Source organism: Globicephala melas, chromosome 21 (genome assembly GCF_963455315.2).
Source record: "Globicephala melas chromosome 21, mGloMel1.2, whole genome shotgun sequence".
NCBI classification, from domain to species: domain Eukaryota; kingdom Metazoa; phylum Chordata; class Mammalia; order Artiodactyla; family Delphinidae; genus Globicephala; species Globicephala melas.
Window position 1 is genome coordinate 23,438,826 of NC_083334.1, and position 21,737 is coordinate 23,460,562.

At 38.5% G+C, this 21,737-nt stretch overlaps 2 protein-coding genes across 4 annotated transcripts in view; one reads left to right on the forward strand and one right to left on the reverse strand.

The window, feature by feature from the left end:
• GTF2E2 (general transcription factor IIE subunit 2) overlaps positions 1-20,325 on the reverse strand; it is a 74,649-nt gene extending 54,324 nt beyond the window's left edge. The window contains exons 1-2 of one of the 2 annotated variants that reach the window (XM_030832482.3): positions 20,080-20,325; positions 15,629-15,798 (exon numbers count right to left, since the gene is read on the reverse strand). In XM_030832482.3, coding sequence (XP_030688342.1) covers positions 15,629-15,794 — 166 coding nt within the window. In that variant the 5' untranslated portion in view covers positions 15,795-15,798; positions 20,080-20,325. Of the gene's footprint in view, positions 1-15,628; positions 15,799-19,792; positions 20,048-20,079 lie in introns of those variants that run through there. The other variant, XM_030832490.3, reaches the window with a different exon arrangement.
• SMIM18 (small integral membrane protein 18) lies at positions 1,329-9,571 on the forward strand. 2 transcript variants are annotated; one of them, XM_030883676.2, is made up of 3 exons: positions 1,329-1,411; positions 8,349-8,427; positions 9,096-9,571. In XM_030883676.2, the coding sequence occupies exon 3, from the start codon at positions 9,133-9,135 to the stop codon at positions 9,427-9,429; it is 297 nt and encodes a 98-aa protein (XP_030739536.1). In that variant the 5' UTR covers positions 1,329-1,411; positions 8,349-8,427; positions 9,096-9,132; the 3' UTR covers positions 9,430-9,571. The 2 variants fall into 2 exon arrangements, with proteins under 2 accessions (XP_030739536.1, XP_060147512.1); XM_060291529.1 differs by having other exon boundaries at positions 1,352-1,411; positions 8,368-8,427.
• Positions 20,326-21,737: the final 1,412 nt, after the last annotated feature.

Consider the following 21,737-nt stretch of genomic DNA (forward strand, 5'->3'; position numbering starts at 1 on the left):
GGATACTTAAAAAGGATGTAGCATGAAACAAGGAGCAACCTACATAGAAGATCATTTGGTTCAGAACATATACCATTCTGTTGCATATTTACAGGCAGAAATCCTAATGCTACCATTGCATCACAAATGCATTCTATTAGCCATAGGCAGGAAGAGTAAAAAAAAGTCACTGTAAATACCAGGAAGACATTTCATAAGTACACATTCTATTAGCCAGGCATCAGATCAGATATTATAAAGTTCCCATGTGGCTGATCCACAAAGGAAGAGGTTAAATAAAAGGGGGGAGAGTCCATTTCTGGCACCAGGTTGGTAATAATAATTTAAACAAAAGAATGCATTAGAATAACCACAAGTCAAATTAACAACTGTCAGAGATCCACGGGAACAGCTTCTAGAAGGCAACATAATATTCCTTTGAGATTAGTGAAAAGGCTTTATTGAATGATTTTTTGAGACCTCATATGCAATTTTCCTTTAAAAATAACTTTGTTGGGCTTCCCTGGTGGCGCAGTGGTTGAGAGTCCGCCTGCCGATGCAGGGGACACGGGTTCGTGCCCCGGTCCGGGAAGATCCCACATGCCGTGGAGCAGCTAGGCCCGTGAGCCATGGCCACGCAACGGGAGAGGCCACACACAACAGTGAGAGGCCCGCGTACCACAAAAAAAAAAAAACCCTTGACTGTTAAGCTTAGACCACAACTCTAATACACTGTAAGAAAATCATTCTATCTCTACACATCCAACTGAGGATTCTTTTGCAATTTAACTTTCACAGACTGCTTTTTTCTTAACACAGGTGGTATACCTACCAAAACTTACCCTTCTCCCAAATAATAGAAATAAAAACCTTATTTCCTTTCTTCTTCCTCAGAATTTCATCTAAATCAAACCACCACATAGAAATAATCACTTTCAGAGAGCAAGTTTTACGTAAATAACAAGTATTAGAAAGAGAGAAAGCAAATATCATTTATGAGATCTTACACTTCATGGAGGAAACACCACGCTGGTAAACCTGAACTGTTTGTTTCCCAGGTTACTGCCTCTCTTGACATTATCTTCTAGCCCTAGCACTGAAATAATCACTGAAGGATCTGAAATTCTACAGCTAAGCACTATGGAATCATCAATTTGTTACTAACTCACAAATTCCTGTGCAGAAATTTAGCTGAAAGACAAAAAAATAAGGCCAAAATAAGGGGTGACAGTTGAGAACCCAGACGGCTCTATTCAAGTTTATGAATGATTTACTCCTAGGGTGGCAGGACTTAATGCAAATGCACGTAGAGGAAACTGTCAGCTCCATTGTGGTTCAACCAATAGAAGCACAGCTCCATCTTGGCTGTGCACTAGACTGCATTACAAACAGACGGATACCATCGCTTCAACTGCAGCCTTTCAGACAAGAGGTAGGTTATACGATCTTTTCATTTAATAATACATGTCCTTATGATACAATATAAATATTTTACCATAAAAACGAAGCAGAAAGCTTTGTTCCTACTAAAGACCCCAAGAAATGCATTCATGTCATTGTTTGGCAGGATTTTATTATGAAAATATGAAGACTATCTTTGCTATTTGATAAGCACCCTTACCATCTGTGCCTTAACAGAAAATCATTACATTTTCTATGAACCTAATCTATATCCAGACCTCAGAGTAAGCCATATGCATGTGATGTTAAAAGGTTGCTTGCAAATTTCATTTTCTCTGAGCTATTTCATTTCAGCGGTTTGGTTTGTCTTAACAAAGGATTTTTCTTAAAGAAAAATCTAGACTAAAAGCAAATCCAGGACTAAAGCTTTCTGATTATATGTGCAAATTTAAAGCATTTATAAGAAAGTTTGCTGTATTTTAAGGAATATGAGAAAATAATTCAAAATTTTATTTGACTTTGAGTGTAGATGCAGAGAATGCCAATAAATTATCACACTGTGATTTTTATATAAAAATAAAAAGACCATAAAGGTACCATTACGTAGGCTGCATTATACTGTAACCAAAGAGACCATTTATAGAGCTTCAGACTTTCATACATTTTCATTAAAATAATTCCCTACAGTCAAATTTTAAAGTCTCTATCACTATAACATACAAATCATGCTATTAAATAAAAACCTTCTTAAGCAGTGTTTCATTTTTCATATGCCACAAAAATATACATTTATCACAGTATTTCTATATAATATTAAAGTTATTCTTAAACCAAACTTAAAATACACAGTAAGTCGTTTTGATAAACTAAATTTTAAAATAAAAATATGCTCTAAGAAGAATTGGTTATGGGAGGAAGGAGGGTACCTTTCAAGGTAATATGATTACTTTCATAGCTAAAAGCAATCATTCATGCCTACTAAAAATTATTATTCAACTGCTGACCGAATTTCTAATTCTACAATATTAAAGCATGAAAAAATAATTATTTAGTAAATGCTAGAGTTCCAGGATATTACCTATATATACTGACCTAAGATCCAAATTCTGTCCTTTTCTTTGCTGGTAAATCTATTTTAAATTTTAAAGGGTTTTTTTTTCATAAATTTTATTCCTTCTGTTTCTTAACCAGTGTTCTGCTAGCATGAGCAAAGTATCCCTTACAAAGCCCAAAGGTTGCTGTAAGAAGATATTAGATCTCTCCAGGTTCAGTACAATGTGGTTAACTGCCTAGAAAACATTCCTGTTTGCTATACGAAGTACGGGAGCTCAAAAAAAAAGTCTCAGATCAAATAAAAATAACTTTGTCAAATAAAACAGTTAACTCGTAACTCAAATTTCAGGTAAATTGTAGACAAAAACTCCTGCCACCCACATTTTTTAAACATTATAATCAGCCTACATTTTATTGGCAATATATCTATAGTTAGTACAGATGGAGGCTCATTGCTGTTTAGCCAAACTAACTAAAGACATGGCCTAAGCCAGAGAGTTCCAGCGTTGGGTGCGTTGTTCTATATATAAAGGCTATTACGATTAACTGATCATATTTCAAAGTAATATGCTTAAATGCACTAGAGAATTCAATTCAAGGCCTTTTTCCACAAATAGAGCAAAAGCATAATTTTATTCTGATCTGGCAATTCAAGGTTCCAAAACAGTTCCAAGTCCTATCCTTGTAAATATTTCACTAGGGCCTTTTAAAATGGGAGGAAAAATAGATGATGGGAATATATTGGAAAATAATAATAAACTAAAAATTATATATATAAGAGACTGTTCCTACTTTTTACTGTTTGCGCTCACTTTTCGTAAGGCATGTTACAGCATTTGCTTCACATAAATTTACATTTTAATTTCAAAAATAGTCTCAAAATACAAGAAAATCCTAATGATAAATGTCTTTCTATGTATCTAATTATGTCTAATTCATCAAAGCAAGATTTAGATTTTATCCTAAACTTAACACACAAAATTATTAGAGCTCTACCGTACTCTGAAAGAATAAACCACATTAAATTTAAGGTAGAAAATGAATCTATATTACAGGGTTTACTTTTTCCAGATATGCCCAGAAGCTAACAAAAAGTGAATGTTTTGAGATGCTCATCAGTTATCAACACACTCACAAATGGCACACTGTCATCATTCACAACATAAACCTGACATGTATATATACTCTTTCTGAAAACTGCTTAGATGCTCCTAACAAAACTTACAAGTACCCTTGGCAATGGCACATACTGCTATCCAGTCACTATCACAAGTATAATTATCATAAGCATATTTGTGTGTGGATAAAGTACACAGTCTTACCAAAGTCACAATTTACTAATCCTAATTTTTTAGAAGTAATCCAAACACAATGGATTATTAAAAACCAAAGGCAAGGAATACTTCTGGGTTTGAATAAATAATACACTCAAATGGTTCAAAAACCAAAGGAATATAACAAGGTACATCTTGACAAGTCTCACACACATCCCGGTCTCCCGACTCTACTCTCCAACCAACCCCACAAATAATCATTGTTATTAATTTCTATATATCCCCAAGATTTTTGTGCAGATACAAGCAACTAAAAATATATATTATTTCCCTTTTTCCTCCTGCACTTTGTTTACTTAAAAACATATCCTAGAAATCTTTCCATGTCACTATAGTCACCTCATTCATGCTTAACATCCGACTGTGTGAGTATACTACATTAATTTAACCAGAAGAACAGTTCATTGATGGGTACAAGTTAACTTCAAAGTAAGTGAATTTAGTTGTGTGTCTGTCTGCCTGCCCCGCTTCTTGCCTCCCCTTATCTCTCCCTTCCCATCTCTCCCCCTCCCTCCCTCCCGCTCTATTTTTTAGGAGCAAGGGGACCTGAAAATTTCTTAAGCAGTTCACTTGTACCTCAAAAATAAATAGAATATAAAGTTCCTTAAGCAAACTTTCTAATCATTCTAAAATTTCATTTTGAAACAGTAACCTACATTATTAGTCTTTACAATTTCTCCCCAGTCTTAAGAAGTCACCATAAATTTAAAAAGGCCTACTCATGGGACTTCCCTGGTGGTCCAGTGGTAAAGAATCTGCCTTCCAATGCAGGGGATGTGGGTTTGATCCCTGGTCGGGGAACTAAGATCCCACATGCCGCGGGGCAACTAATCCCGCATGCCACAACTACTGAGCCCGCACATTTCAACAAGAGAAAACCCGAACACCACAACTAGAGAGAAGCCCACGCGCCACAACAAAGACAGGACACAGCCAAAAATAAAAATAACAATAAATGAAATAAATATTAAAATAAATAAAAATAAAAAGGCCTGCTCATAATAAATTAAAATACAAAGTAATAAATTCAGTATAATTTCAACCAGGTATGAGTTATAGATTTATACAGCCAATGTCTAGGATAAAAGAAAAAAATTACAAGTTTGATATGTTACAGAGATAAGATTATAGGTGATGCTATTTTTTTAAGTTAATTATTTATTACTTTTGGCTGCGCTGGGTCTTCGTTGCTGCGGGCTTTCTCTAGTTGCGGCGAGCGGGGGCTACTCTTTGTTGCAGTGCGCGGGCTTCTCACTGCGGTGGCTTCTCTTGTTGTGGAGCATGGGCTCTAGGCACACGGGCTTCAGTAGTTGTGGCATGCGGGCTCTAGAGCGCAGGCTCAGTAGTTGTGGCGCACGGGCTTAGTTGCTCCGCGGCATGTGGGATCTTCCCGGACCAGGGCTCAAACTCGTGTCACCTGCGTTGGCAGGCGGATTCTTAACCACTGTACCACCAGGGAAGCCCATAGGTGATGCTTTTAATTTTTATTTTAAATTGCTATAATGATATTTTTGATATCAATAATGAAATAGCAGTTTAAATTAATGTTAATTAATAGGGTAGATTAATTACAGAGGCATAATGTAGAAATTACCTCACTCTACTCTCTCCTCCCTCCCCTACCATTGTTTCCCCTGCAGTCAGTTCCAATGCCAGAGAAATCTTCAAAAGAAATTCCCAAATTTTAAAAAGGAATCAACCTGAAGGCCTTAACAGAAAGTCTAAGGAATACTTTAATCAGTGCTGAAGAGGGCTAGGTTGGCCAAGGTAAAATTATTAGACAGACCCTCAAGCAATTCTTCCTGTTCTTTACCTACCCACATAAGTCGCACAATCCCCCATTTCACCAAGGTCCTAATCTTCTTCCTCTCCCTCTCCTCTATTAGCTCTCTTTTAAAAAAAAAAAAAAAGCATCTGAAACTCATTCACACTGAAGTAAAAATAATTGTAACAATGTTTGTTACCCCTCCCAGGAATATCTGCATTTTAGCAGTGCTAAAAATCCTAAGGGAGTTCCAAAGCTGAACATTTTTCAGGCATTTGTGTGTCTGTGCACATGCATTCATGACACTATCAGCAAGGCTGGATCAAAAAGGACTTAACTTTTGTCTCCGTTTGAGTTAGTTTCTATAGGTTACTTGACTATTTGTGTAAAAGGTGGTTAAGTTCAGAGGCAGCAACAACGCAGAGGTGGAGGGGTAGCCTATCAGGACTCCACACTGCACAACCCCAATTTACACTGTATTCTACCTGAATGGCACCCACCCCACAACAAAACATGACTGGTGCTCCCCAGAGCTGTACAACGCAGCAGCCTGCTTTCTATAAGGGTGTGCTTGGAAGAGAAAAATCAAAAGATAAAAAAGTAACTTTGAGGGCTTCCCTGGTGGCACAGTGGTTGAGAGTCGGCCTGCCGATGCAGGGGACATGGGTTCGTGCCCCGGTCCGGGAGGATCCCACATGCCGCGGGGCGGCTGGACCCGTGAGCCATGGCCGCTGAGCCTGAGTGTCCGGAGCCTGTGCTCCGCAATGGGAGAAGCCACAGCAGTGAGAGGCTCACGTACCGCAAAAAAAAAAAAAAAAAAAAAAGAGTAACTTTGAAAGGCTGGGTCTCTTGACATAGTTTGAAATATTGTAATGTAATGGGAAGTTACTCAAATACCTGTGTTCCAGACAATGCATTTTTGTATGTCCCAGAAAAGAAGCAATTAATTCAATTACTGTCCATTAGTCTCTTGTCCCTCATTTCAAGGTGAAAGGTGACCAAGCACCATAAATGGATTCTTAAATCCAACAAGAAAAAATGAATTTATTAAGCCTTTACTTTTGGCCTCAGATCATCAATTTAACCTTCAAAATATATGAAGGAAAAAAGGAAGAGACCAAGTCCATCCAAAGAAATGAGATGATCCGCCACGCAAATCAAATTTAAAGGAAAACGAAAAAAAAACCTTAGAAAATATTAGTTTATTAACCCCAAAGTTTTAAAATTATATTTATAAAGAAAAGAGAAATCTTAGGAATTATATTGTTATGTTTGGGGGTTTTAAGTCAGTTTTTAATCTTTTTTGGTGTGAAAATGATATAGTGGTTATATTTAAAGACAGAGTCCTCACCTTTCAAGAGATATATACTGAAATATTCCTAGATGAAGTGACATGATGTCTGGGATTTGCCTCAAAATAATCCATGGAATGGAAGTGAGCAGAGATATAGACTGGCCAAGAATTGATCAATGAAGCTGTGTTATAAGCACATGGGTGTTTATTATACTCATACTTCTGTAGTACCTTGAAATTTTCTATAAATGGAACATACTCTCACACACAAGTTATCTCCAGCACTTAGAAAAGTATTTGTTGAGACTTCCCTGGTGGTCCAGCAGTTAAGACTCCATGCTCCCAACACAGGGGGCCTGGGTTCAATCCCTGGTCAGGGAACTAGATCCCACATGCTGCAACTAAGAGCCCACATGCTGCAACTAAAAGATCCCGTGTGCCGCAACTAAAGATCCCGCATGCCGCAATTAAAGATCCCGCATGCCACAACTAAAGATCCCGTGTACCCAACAAAAATCCCACATGCTACAACTGAGACCCAGCGCAGCCAAACAAATAAATAAATATTTTTTTAAAAAGGATTTGTTACTCAGTAGGTAATCAATAAACATTTGTTTACAAGAATGAAAGTCTATTTACAACTATGTAGCAAAAAAATCACACAAAACATTTCTTTCATAAAAGCAAGCACACAAACTGACAACAGTCACTGAATTAGGGAAGTGGAACTATGGGGTTTTTTCCTCTCATTTCAAAAAGTTTCTTAGTATATAGAGATATTTTATAATTTTTTCAAAAAACTTGAGCTATTTTGGGGGTTTTTGTTTATTTATTTTTGACTGGGTCAGGTCTTAGATGCAGCACGCGGGATCTTCATTGCGGCATGTGGGCTTCTCTCTAGTTGTGGTGTTCAGGCTTTCTCTCTCTAGTTGGGCATGCAGGCTCCAGAGCACGTGGGCTCTGCAGTTTGTGGCACGTGGGCTCTCTAGTTGAGGCACGCAGGCTCAGTAGCCTTGCAGCATGTGGGAATCTTAGTTCCCCAACCAGAGACTGAACCCGCGGTCCCCTGCATTGGAAGGTGGATTCTTTACCACTGGACCACCAGGGAAGTCCCCTTAAAAACATATTTTTGAATGATTAAGATAATAAAATCATTTATTATTTTTAATACTATCAGATCTTCAATCTTTATAGTCCCACTTAAGGTCCAACAAGTATCAGGTCAACAAGAGCAAAGCTTAATGCAAGAACAGTGACACCTTAACTCACTGGTTAATTCTGTGAGATGGAATAATAATTTAATAATACATACCTTTGGGATGCTGCATTTGCCTGTTTTTTTTAATATTCCTGTCCATTGGTCATTTAGGTATTATGAAACATTTAAGACTATCATATACATAACCAAAAAAAATCCTAAGATTAAGGTCTCTTCATAGGCAACTTTAATCTAAAACTGTTTTATCCTTATTCTGAAAACTGTCATTATTTGGCTTTTCTTTCTCTACTATTTTTCACTCAGCCATTATTTCCTGATTCAGATCACCTGTCCTGGAAGTTTAAAGGAGTGGAAATAGACAGAAATACACTGAACCAAGAAGGTGAGAAGGATCCACAAGGGTAATGGGAAAAGCTCTTCTGCAGACAGTTTGAAGAACACAACTTTAAAATGCTAAGATTTTTTTTTGTAGATAACAGCTCTCTGACCGGTGCTTTAATCAAATTTTAAACCAATTCAGCTGCCTTTTTTCTCCCTCCATTAGCAGTTAATTTCTGTATATGAAGCTTGATCATAAATATTTGTCTAACAAATGATATACATTAAAAAATACATAGTATGGGGGCTTCCCTGGTGTTGCAGTGGTTGAGAGTCCGCCTGCCGATGCAGGGGACACGGGTTCGTGCCTTGGTCCGGGAAGATCCCACATGCCGCAGAGCGGCTGCGCCCATGAGCCATGGCCACTGAGCCTGCGCGATCAGAGCCTGTGCTCTGCAACGGGAGAGGCCACAACAGTGAGAGGCCCGCGTACCGCAAAAAAAAAAAAATAAAAAAATAAAATAAATTAAAAACTACATAGTATCGTTTACAGAGTACACTGCATAAATATCGAAAAAATTTCAAGAATACCATTCAGACATTAATTCTGACAGAAAATAAGGAATACTCATGCAGCCTATATAAATTTACTAACAAATCTTAGAAATTGACATTTGAATTGACCAATCTGTAGAGTTTGGTTACATATATTCATTTTCTACCTTTCTACAGATTCAAACGAGCTATATAAGAAGTGGAATCTCTAAGAATGGCCTCCCAGAGCTCAAGCCTCTGGAATGAAACAACTACATCTGTTTATCAGTACTTTGGTTTTCAAGTTCAAAAAATTTACCCTTTCCATGATAACTGGAACACTGCCTGCTTTGTCATTCTGCTTTTATTTATATTTACAGTGGTATCTTTAGTGGTGCTGGCTTTCCTTTATGAAGCGCTTGACTGCTGTTGCTGTGTAAAAAACAAAACTGTGAAAGACTTGAAAAATGAACCGAACCCTCTTAGAAGTATGATGGACAATATCAGAAAACGTGAAACTGAAGTGGTCTAGTACTCTACATAAGATGAACAAAAGCTCTGAAAACAGCCGTCAATTACTGAGAAAAAAAGAAAAATTTCTGAGGTCAACCGTTATTACAAAACCGACTACGAATAATTAAAAGATTTCTACTAGAAGGGAAAAACAAGTTAAATATGCACTTTCTGTGTGTGTATCGATTTCATTAAATATACTGTAAAACTTTCACAAATGTGAATAATTTACCAATCTATTTAAAATAACACTTCAAAAACTAGTTAAAAGATTCCTAGAGCTCAATACTAGGCATTAAAAAGTAAACTGGAAACCAAAAGAAAGGCTAATGATCCCAAAATAACATACCTAAACAAACCATGTGAACTAAAAAACAGAGTACTATCCTTCATATATTTTGGTAATTAAAATGCTACTTAAAATACTTATCTAAATCCATAGTAAAATATTCCCACTTATACGTAAGTCCCTACTTACTAAGAAGCAATACTTTCTAGTTTATTGAAGACAACTAAAATATTTTTAAAGATTTAAGTTTTATGTAGGATTAGTGTGGGAAAAAAAGACTCAAAATACTCAGCAAGGTCACAAGGACACTTGCATAAACTTTTCATAAAATTGACTTACTGTTTAGTAAGAAATACATGGTCTAAGATGAGCTGTTTTCAAACTAAAACTTTCTAGCATACCCCCCTAAATTGCATTTCTTGAGCTTGTTCTTTCATTATGTCTCTCGCATTCACACTCCCAAGGACTAAGATACCCAATGCAAAAAGACTGCCAGGTAACTCCCTGACAGTTCAGTAGTCAGGACTGGATGATTTCACTGCCGGGACCTGGGTTCAATCCCTGGTCCGGGAATTAAGATCCTGAAAGCCACGCAGTGTGGCCAAAAAAAAAAAGACTGCCAAAAAAAGTCAAGAGCAAGTCAAAAGCTAGGACCACTTAACACCTGTTAAGAAATATGGCAATCTTATTTCTTGGAATGCCAAAGGCTGTACAGTATTATATTTTATAACCCTGACACTATTTTGCTGCTACCCATGAGCAAACCAAAATATGCTTTTAACCACTACACTATAACTGCCCTTAGACCAGAAATGTCACTCCTGGAAATTTATTCTGAGAAATTACTTCAAAAGAAAAAACTGAAGATACCAAGATGTTTACAATAGCATTACTCAAAATAACAAAATAATTGGAAGTAACGGCACTTAACTAAATGTGTCTCATCAACATTAAGAAGCAACTGAAAATTATGGCAAAACAGAAAATACTTGATATGGGAAGTGAAAAATAAGTATCTGTCATTTTCAACTTAAAGAGCCCTACATGCCAGCCTGAAATCACTTTTCCACACAATGTTTTTATATATTTTTTTAACATTAGAAAAAAATAACATAACCAACTTTCAAAGGACTTGTGGAACTTAGGTATACAAAATATTCTGGTAACCAAGAGCTACTCTGAGCACTTGTTAAAACCACATTTTCATAAATGGAAAACTTTGGGGTCCTTGCCATAGATGGGAAGCATACAGGTCCTTTGATAACTAGATTTTTTGATAACCTACACTACCTTTTCCCTACCCTACCCTGTAATCTATTTAGCCATTTAATAAATATGTACTGAGTGCTTCCATGTGTGAGGGATTAGGTTACAATGGCAAACAAGTAATCATGCAATTACAGTGGCACACAATAGCTTTGTCAGAAACAGGGAGTGCTCTGGGAATTCAAAGGCCAAGCAATAAACACAAATTGGAAAGTGGGAATGACTTTAAAGCTGAAACCTAGAAGAGGAATAGGAGTTAACCAAAGGAAAGAGGGAAGGAGGTAAGAAAGAACGTTCCAGGAAGACGAAATAATATGAGCAAAGGCCAGGAGGCAAGAGAGTGAAGCATGTTAGAGTAGCAACAAGCCAGTATCATTAGGACAGAGTACAAGGAGAAAAATGAGATACGGGCACAATAGATAAGGGGACAAGATCAAGTACAGCATGTAGGCTGCAGGAAAAGGTGGGCTTTGTCTGAAAAGCAATGATCAGCCTTAAACAGAGAATGACATCATCAGATTCATGATTAGAAAAATCACTGACTTGTACAGAGAATGGCCAGTAGGGAAGCTAAACCAGGACACCTGACAAGCAGCTGACTGGGCAATCCAATGGTAGTGCCCCGAGCTAGGATGGTATGGTAGTCTTTAGTGTTTACACCCAGTATTTCCAGCTCCCCTCTTTCTGAGCACATGGAACTGGCTGGGTAGAGCCCTGTGACTAGCTCTGGCTAATGAGCTGTGAGAGGAGTTGATGTGTATCACCTCCAGACCACAGCATTTAACTGCCAGGCAAGATCTTCCAGAGCTCTCTTTCCCTCGGGCATTGAAACAAAACCAACAACATTTGAAATATCAGCCACTCTATCAGCTTGGGTCCTTGAGTGACTGTAATGAGCTAAGACCCCTGCCAACACATGATAAACATGTGGTATGAAAGAGAAACAAACCTTTGTTGTTTTAAGCCACTGAGATTTTGGAGCAAAGATATTCTTAAGCAGATCAAAGAGACCAGGTCTAAGGCAGGTCTCTGTTAATGTTTAAAACAATTTGTAAAATTTTATTATGAATTCATGTAAATTTCATTGTAATGAGAGATAATCAAACCTAATGCACGTGCTAACAAGAATGATAAACCTCCTTTGGTAAAAAGACTGGCTCTGCTTTAACATCAGTACAACAGCTTGAAGAACATCTAACAAGATGACATCAATAAAGATTATACTGCTACACTTTGAAGGAGGTAAATAATTTCTGTTGTGAGTTAAGTTGCACTGACCTAGCTGTCTAAAAGATAATAGCCTAAGAGTAAACTAAACCCAAAATAAGCAGAAGGAAGGAAATAATAAATGCTGAAGTGGAAATAAATGAAATTTTTAAAAACCAGAAAAACAGATAAATCAGTGAAACAAAGAGTTGTTTTTTTTAAAAGATCAACAAAATTGACAAACCTTTAAACTGGACTAAACAAAACAAAAACAAATAAAACAAAAAATTCCTAAAATCAGAAATGAAAGAAGGGAGGGATATCACTATTGACCTTATAGAAATCAAAAGCGAATACTCTAAAAAACTTTGGACAATGTAGATGATGACATGGACAAACCCCTAAAAAGACAAACTACCAAATTAACTCAAGAAGAAATAGAAAATCTGAATAGATCTATAAGAAGAAATTTCAACCAAGAGCATCCCACAAAGGAAAGCTCAGGCCCAAATGGCTTCCCTAGTGAATTCTATCAAATATTTAAGGAGAAATTTATATCAAACTTTCACAAACTTTTCCAGAAAACAGAGGAAAAGGAAATACTTCGCAAATCGTTTGCGGCCAGAAATACCCCAATAAGCACAAGAGAAGAAAACTACAGACCATATTCCTCACGAGTACAGATACAAAAATCCTGTACAAAATATCACCAAAAACTCTGTACAAAATATTACAGAAGTAGATTATTCAGCAAAGTGAACCCCACAACAAATAAAAAGGATTACACACCATGACCAAGTAGGATTTATTCCAAGAATATAAGGTTGGTTTAACATCTGAAAACAGATTAATGTAATATACCATATTAATAAAAAATAACAAACATGATTACCTCAATAGATGCAGAAAAAGCATTTAACAACATCCACTACCCATTTATATTAAAAGCTCTCAACAAACTAAAAATAGAGGGGAACTCCTGATAAAGGGCACCTACAAAAACCCTGCAGCTAACATACATAATAGTGAAAGACTGAATGCTTTCCCCCTAAGATAGGAACAAAAGATATTCACACTCACTACTTCTATTACTAGCCAATATTAACAGTCAAGAAAAAGAAAGAAAAGGCATTCATATTGGCAAGGTGAAGTAAAACTGTTCTTATTCGCAGATGACAAAATCTTACATATAGACAATCCTAAAAAATCCACACAAAAAACTAGAAATAATGAGTTCAGCAAGGTTGCAGAGTTTGAGATCAGTGTACAAAAATCTACTGTGTTTCCATATACTAGCAATTAACAAACCAAATATCAAATTAAGAAAACAATTTCATTCACAATATCAAAAAGAATAAAATATTTAGAATTTAACAAAGCAAGACATACATTAAAAACTACATAACATTGTTGAAAGAAATTAGAAACCTAAAAAAACGGAAAGAGAGCCATGTTAATTGACTGAAAGACTTAATATTGTTAAGATAGCAATTCTCAATGCAATCCCTATCAAAATCACAGCTGGCTCTTTTACAGATGAGACCTGACAAGCTGATCCTAAAATTTATATGGAAATGCAAAGGCTCCAGGAAAAACCAAAACAACTTTGCAAAAAAGAACAAAACTGAAGGACTTACTTCCACACTTCCCAATTTCAAAATGTCACTAGAATGCTACAGCAATCAAGAGAATATCGTACTAGCATAAGGACAGACATGAGTCAACAGAACCTAATTTAGATTCCAGAAAAAACTCTCATTTGTAGTCAACTGATATTCAACAATGATGCCAATGCAAGTCAATGGGGAAAAGAAAGTTTTTTCAAGAAATGGTGCAGGGATAACTGAATAACCACACACAAAAAGATGAATTTACACCCTATGTTAATCCATACATAAAAAAATCAACTCAAACATATCACAGACCTAAATCTAAGAGCTAAAACTATAAAACTCTTAGAAGAAAACACAGGAGGAATTTTTTATGACCTTGGGTTAGGCAAAGATTTCTTAAATATGACACCAAGAACACTTGTGATATTGGATCAAGAAACTGTACCCAGAATATATAAAGAACTCTTACAAATCATTAGGAAGACAACCCAATTTTTTCAAATGGGCAAAAAATTCTGAATAGACATTTCACCAAAAGACACATGATCAATAACACATGAAATGATGTTCAACATAATTAGTCATTAGGGTATTGCACATTAAAACCACAATGATACCACCTCACACCCACCAGAATGGCTACAATCAAAATGACAAGGAATAACAAGTGTTGGCAAGAATAAGAAAAAAAAAAATGGACCCACATGCATTGATGGTGAAAATGTAACATGGTAGAGCCATTTTGGTAGTTTCTTAAAAAATTAAACATAAATTTACCACATGACCAAGAAATTCCACTCTTAAGTGGAATTCTATCCAAGAGGAAAAAAATACACATCCATACAAAGACTTGTATGTGAATGTTCCCAGCAGCACTATTCATAATAGCCAAAAAGTGGAAATAATCCAAATGTCCATTAACTGGTGAACAGATGAACAAACTGTGGTATATATCATACAATGGAATACTCTTCAACAATAAAATGGAATGAAATATTGATACATACTACAACATGGATAAATCATGGACAAAATGTCAGCAAACTGAATCCCACAACAAAGGATTACACACCATGACCAAGTAGGATTTATTCCAAGAATGCAAGGTTGGTTTAACATCTGAAAATCCGTTAATGTAATAAACCATATTAACAAAGAAGAACAACATTATCATCTCAACAGATGCCAGGTAAAAGAAGCCACATACTGAAGAACACATATTGTACAATTCCATTTATATGAAATGTCCAGAAAAGGCAAATATATAGAGAAAGAAGTAGATTACTAATTATCAGGGGCTGAGGTGGGAACAAAAATTCAATTGTAGTAATAGTTGTTGCACAACTCTGTAAACTTACTAAAAATCTTTGAATTATACCCTTAAAACGAAGTGAACGGTACAGTATATAGATTAAACCTCAGTGAAGTGTTTTATCCTCTTAAAGGTAATAACCTAAATTCTAACTACAAAACAACTATTAACATCTTAAGAGCAAAAAATTCTCATCATCCCATCCCTTACACTTAACAAAGTACCTAACAAACAATATGAATGATGAACTGAAAAATGAACTAAATGGTTTCCCGAAAAATAAAAGCTGAACAGTCCTAAAAAGTCAGGCTTCCCTGGTGGCACAGTGATTGAGAGTCCACCTGCCCATGCAGGGGACACGGGTTCGTGCCCCGGTCCGGGAAGATCCCACATGCTGTGGAGCGGCTGGGCCCGTAAGCCATGGCTGCTGAGCCTGGGCGTCCGGAGCCTGTGCTCCGCAACGGGAGAGGCCACAACAGTGAGAGGCCCGCATACTGCAAAAAAAAAAAAAAAAAAAGACAATTCTACTAACCAGAATTTTGTTTAGAGCCTGATGATCCTCCATGTTCTAGCTTCGCTTTCTTCTTCTTTGATGATGATGAAGATGATTCAGAAGATACAGAACGTTTTTCTACTACAGGAGTGGAAAGAGCTCGTTTTTTGAACAGCTCCCGTTCTCTCAAGAGACTTGGATCCATAATGCTGCAAAGATAAAAATAAGTTTCTTTAATACAGATTCCAGCCACTCAAATCTATGTGCCAAATCCACAGGTCTCAACAAGAGTTATTTCCCAAACAGAATTACCTTTTATTACTGGTTCTCTAGCACTTGTATTTATTCACTTACTCATTCACTCAAAAAATTCTTTAATTAGTGCCTGTTATATGCCAAGCACTGTGCTAGGCACTAGTAAAGAAAAATAGGATTATTCTCTAAAGCTCTAGAATTACACTGTCCAATATAACAAACAGCCACTGGCAGAAGTGCTGACTGAGCGCCTGAAATGGGACTAGAGTTGAGATGTACTCTAAGTGTAAAATACACCCACATTTAAAAGACTCAATACAACGAAAAGAACTTTTTAAATTACTGAAATATTTTAGACTGATTACGCTAATGTGATAATAGTTTGGATATACTGGGTTAAGTAAAATATTAAAATTAATTTCCCTTATTTTTTCTTTTTTAAATTATGGCTACTAGAAAATTTTAAATTACATGCGTGGCTCACACTTGCAGCTCACACTGTATTCCTATTGGACAATGCTGCTTTAGGAACAACAGCAGGACTACTGGGTGGAGATTAGGAGACAAATTTAGGCTCATTGCAAAAAAATGAGAACCATCAGAATTGCTTGTAAATTAAAAGGTATATTTTAAAACTGGTGGACTCTCATAAGTAGTGAAGAGGGTGGATTAATATGTCAGAAATATCTACAGAAATTCCTGATTTGGAAGGAGGTGGGACTAGACTTCTTTGGGTTTTTTCCCAGTTTTAAAACTCTACAATTCTGGGCTTCCCTGGTGGCGCGGTGGTTGAGAGTCCGCCTGCCGATGCAGGGGACAGGGGTTCGTGCCCCGATCCGGAAGGATCCCACATGCCGCGGAGCGGCTGGGCCCGTGAGCCTGCGCGTCCGGAGCCTGTGCTCCGCAACGAGAGAGGCCGCAGCGGTGAGAGGCCCGTGTACCGCAAAAAAAAAAAAAAAAAACTCTACAATTCTAAGCAACTTCAGTACAACCAGGGAAGCCACAGGTCATTCAACAAGTATTTTATAACATTCCTCTCTTGTCTGAACTCTCCCTAGAACCCCATGGAGAGTCTCAGAAGTACACAAGCTGACTACAAAAATGATTTCTATACTACTAAGACTAGTGTTCATAAGTTGGGAAACAAAGTCCCAGAGGAAAAAGACTCTTATACTTTGAAAGCCTTCAAGCATGGGGTAGCTCAATAAATATTTAAGTGAATAACGAACAGAAGAACATCTTTAAATTGCTCTAGCCTCATTGTTAATGGTTTTACAATCCTTTATTAAATGTCTTCTGTTTGGGCTTCCCTGGTGGCGCAGTGGTTAAGAATCCGCCTGCCAATGCAGGGGACTCGAGTTCAAGCCCTGGTCCGGGAAGATCCCACATGCCACAGAGCAACTAAGCCCGAGCACCACAACTACCGAAGCCCGCGCACCTAGAGCCCATTCTCCACAACAAGAGAAGCCACTGCAATGAGAAGCCCACGCACCGCAACAAAGAGTAGCCCCCACTCAAGGCAACTAGAGAAATCCCGCTGACAGCAACAAAGACCCAACGCAGCCAAAAATAAATAAAATTTTAAAAATTAAATTAATTAAAAAAAACCAATATATTAAAAAAAATTTCTTCTGTTTGTGAGGCACTGTACTACAACCTATGAAAAGTTCTGGAAGATAAATCCTTGCCTTCAATAAGCTTACATTTGAGAACATGAAAGCACTGAGCACCTCGGTTAAAAAGCAATGAATAGGGACTTCTGTGGTGGCACAGTGGTGAAGAATCCGCCTGCCAATCCAGGGGACACAGGTTCGATCCCTGGTCCAGGAAGATCCCACATGCCACGGAGCAACTGAGCCTGTGCGCCACAACTACTGAAGCCCGCGCCCCTACAGCCCGTGAGCCACAACAAGAGAAGCCACCGCAATGAGAAGCCCGCAAACCACAACGAAGAGTAGCCCCCTCACTGCAACTAGAGAAAAGCCCACACACAGCAACGAAAGACCCAATTAAGCCAAAAATAAATAAATCAAATAAATTTATTTTTAAAAAAGCAATGAATAAATAAAACGTGACTTAGCATGCTAAAAGTTAAAAATATAAGCATTGAATAATTACTCCGCCATTAAAAAGAATGAAATAATGCCATATGCAGCAACACGGATGGACCTAGATATTATCATACTAAGCGAAGTCAGAAAGAGAAACACCAATACCATATGCTATCACTTGTATGTGGCATCTAAAATATGATACAAATGAACATATCTACGAAACAAAGAGACTCACAAATATAAAGAACAGACTTGTGGTTGCCAAGCAGGGGGGTGGGGGGGAGGGGGAAGGACTGGGAGTTTGGGTTAGCAGATGCAAACTATTATATGTAGGACGCATAAACAAGGTCCCACTGTATAGTACAAGGAACAATATTCAATATCCTAAGATAAACCATAATGGAAAAGAATATGAAGAATATATATGTATAACTGAGTCACTCTGCCGGACAGCATAAATTAAACACAACATCGTAAGCCAACTATGCTTCAATAAAATTTAAAATATATACATATATAAAAGCATTGATAAGAAATAATCAGAGTAAACTTCAGCTAAGGAACGAAAAAAGAATCACTGGCACGGGACCTCGAATCTAAGACCTGCCTTCTTCCCTCAGTTCTAATCCCAAATAGCAACATGACCTGGGCAATCCACTAGACCTCCCTAAATCCAATTTTATCATAAGTAAAATAAGGGTACTACCAATGCTGTCTACATCTAGCCCAACTGTAAGAATAAACTAAGAAAATGTTTGTGAAAATGATTTTCTAAATAGTAAAGCTATAAAATATATGTTATTTCAGTACTATTATTTCGAGCTGGATCTGAAAAGAAGTAACTGAATGATTACGCTGGGGTGAGGAAGGCAGGAGGCAGTCTTGGGGAGGAAAAGTGTCAGAAGAAGAAAGAATTCCCCAGTGATAAGGGGAGGGCAACAAGCCTAAAACAGGAAACATCTGTTATCTGTTTATTTCACCTTGTAAAGACAGATAACTAACCCCGACTGTTATAACCATGATTTTAACACAGATTTAAACAAAAGCCTTACAGTTTACAAAAACCTGATGTTTACAGCATTTGATCCTCACAACTCTACGAGGTAACTGGTACTTCGCGTTATTTCTATTTTAATACGTGAAATCTGAAGTGAAGAGGCATCGTTAAGGTTACACAGCTGAAAGTACCTGAGCCAGGACACGAATATCCTGACTCCTAAATCAGGTGCCCCTCACTCCAGACCTGAAATACTGGTAAAGGCCTCCCAAGCAAAGGCCACCTGTGTGGTTATGGGTCAAGTTCAATGGCACGTAGAACAGGTTTAAGGTCTTTCACCATCACATGTTCCGCCTAACTTTTCCTCACAAGACTACGCAGTACCTGTAGAGTTTTACATGTACTGACCTGTGTTGTAGACAGGACACCTCATCCTGCCCATCTGACATTAACAAAAAACAAACCATAACTCAGAGAGTCCATGTGTTCCCCCAATAAGAAGCCAAAAATTAAAAGAAAATCTTCTGGCTCCAAAGCCCACATTCTTTCCACTTTATCATTTGACTTCTTTCAACCTTTCTGCTCTTTCCTCTCTCGCTTCTTTCCCGCCTGCGCCTCGCAGGTGCCAACACTGCTATGAATAGCCGGCGAGCTGAGAATAGACACTTGCTCACCTCTTAAATGACAGAAACGTTGAGGTGGACGGAAAAGTGGTTAGCGCAGCTATTTGTTTCGGGAAATGTCTTTAGGTTTTGCAGGAAACAACCATTATAACTAAAGCTTAGGAATCATTCCAAAGTAAGTCTCCAAAAGGCAGCTGAAAACAACAGTCCAGAAAGAAGCACCTACATCCCAGCCTTTGGGTGGCTGGGCACCGTTTCCCCAAACTCCACACACCTGGTTCCTACGGCAGCTGCTAATGCAAGCTGGGGGGCCAGGAAGCGGCACAATCAGCTCTCCGATGTGAATTTCCCCTCTTTCTAACCCAAAACTTTGCTCAATGAACCTCCGGCCTAAAAGACGATGCTCCCGAGAAGCTGTTAGCAGGTTTCAGCGTTTCGCGCCGGTAACGGCTGTCCCAGCCTCCCGCGGGGTGGGAGGCCCGCTCGCTCCCGGGCGGAGGCGGCCCGGAGGAACAACAGGCCGGGGCTCCGCGCCCCTCACCCCGCTGCTGCGGCCCCTACCTGAGCCAGGAGGGCCGCCCCACGAGCCCGGCCGCCGCCTCCCGGAGCCTCCTCCTCGACAGCCGCACACGCCTGCGTGGCCGCCGCTTCCTGCTCGTCGTCAGCGCCCCCGCTCGCACGCACGCACGCCCAGCGCTACCCCGCCAGGTCGGGGTTCCCGCACTGGCGGCGGCGGCGGCGGCGCCTCAGGCGGCTACTCGGCCACGGGCTCCGCCCGCCACTTCCTGATCCGCGGGTTCGGAGCTCAGTCCCGGCAGCCACCGCGGCCCTTTGGCCGCCGAGAACGCGCATGCGTCCTCATATACCCCGCCCGAGGAGGGGAATCCAGAGCTGGGGCGTCCCTGGTCTCCATGACAACGGGAGGGTGGTTGGGAGCGGGGCTTAGGTGGGAGTTAAGTAGCCGCAGCTGAGAGGGAAGAAATCTTTCCTTCACAGAAATACAACTGTAAAGCTACTAAATCCTCCTGCAGCGTGCTCTGGGATCTGTTTAACCCAAATGGCGACGAGATTTTTGAAGTTACTGTCTATCAGATGTTCTGTGACTTTACATCAAATGTCAGTCACCATCACCTAAACTTCGAAGAACATTGTTCCAGCTCTCTCTTTTTCAACTGAGGAAACAAGAGGCCCAGTGAAACTAAATAACTTGCTCGGGACAGCACAGCTAGCAAAGGCAAATCCTGACGTGAAGTTCAGTTTCTGAACTCCCAACCGCCCCCGCCCCCCGTAAACTCTCTTGGAAAAGGATTTCGGATTCAGAAGCTGCATAAGGGGTAGAAATAAGGCGACGGAAAAAATAATTGGCCTTGCGCACGACCTGCAAAGTATTGGAGCATGTCAAATTTCGTGTGGCTGACCTTTCCTCACTCCAACTTGAAGCTGCGCATAGCCAGTGCTCAACTATTCTACAGCTGTCGTTTACTTAGTGCTGGTTACTCCTCAAGTTACTTAACCTGCGTTTCGGTTTTCAGGTCTGGGAAATGGGAATAATAATTGTACTACCACAATACGTTACTTTCATTGGACTGTTGTGAAGATTGTATGAGATAATACGTAAATATTTATTCAAAATTTGGAAATAAAGCCAAAAGACGATTGTCTTTTTAAAATTGATTTCTTTCTACAGGATTTTGTAATAAACTCACTTGATGTTCATCTGACACCCTCAGGAAAGGTAGCTTCATTTGTATAACAGTTTATGAGGACTCAGAGGTTTTATAACCCAGGAGAATCAGAGATTAACTGGTAAAAAACTGATGAGGTGTAATGAGAAGCAGGTATCCACTGCAAAAAAAAAAAAAAATCCCAAAGCTTAAAATTGCATTGTCCTGAGAAACATGAGCCAGTTTTGTATCAATTTAGTTTTATCTTATCCTTTCCCCAATGATTTTATAAATCCCAATTTACCATATCCTTGTGGAATCAGTTCTACCATTCTGTTAGCTTCCTTATTAATGAATGAGAGACTTTATATACAAATGGACAATGGCTAGACCATATATGATAATAAAATATGATAATATAATAAAACTAGACCATATATGGCTAGACCATATATGATAATAAAATATGATAATAAAACTCTGGCCCACTTAAAAAACCAAGCCACAACCTTTGCAGCAATTAGCTCAGAATGGTAAGGATTTACTCAAACTTCC

Coding starts and splice junctions, on each gene's coding strand:
- SMIM18 (XM_030883676.2), top strand. CDS start 9,133: ATGGCCTCCCAGAGCTCAAGCCTCTGGAATGAAACAACTACATCTGTT.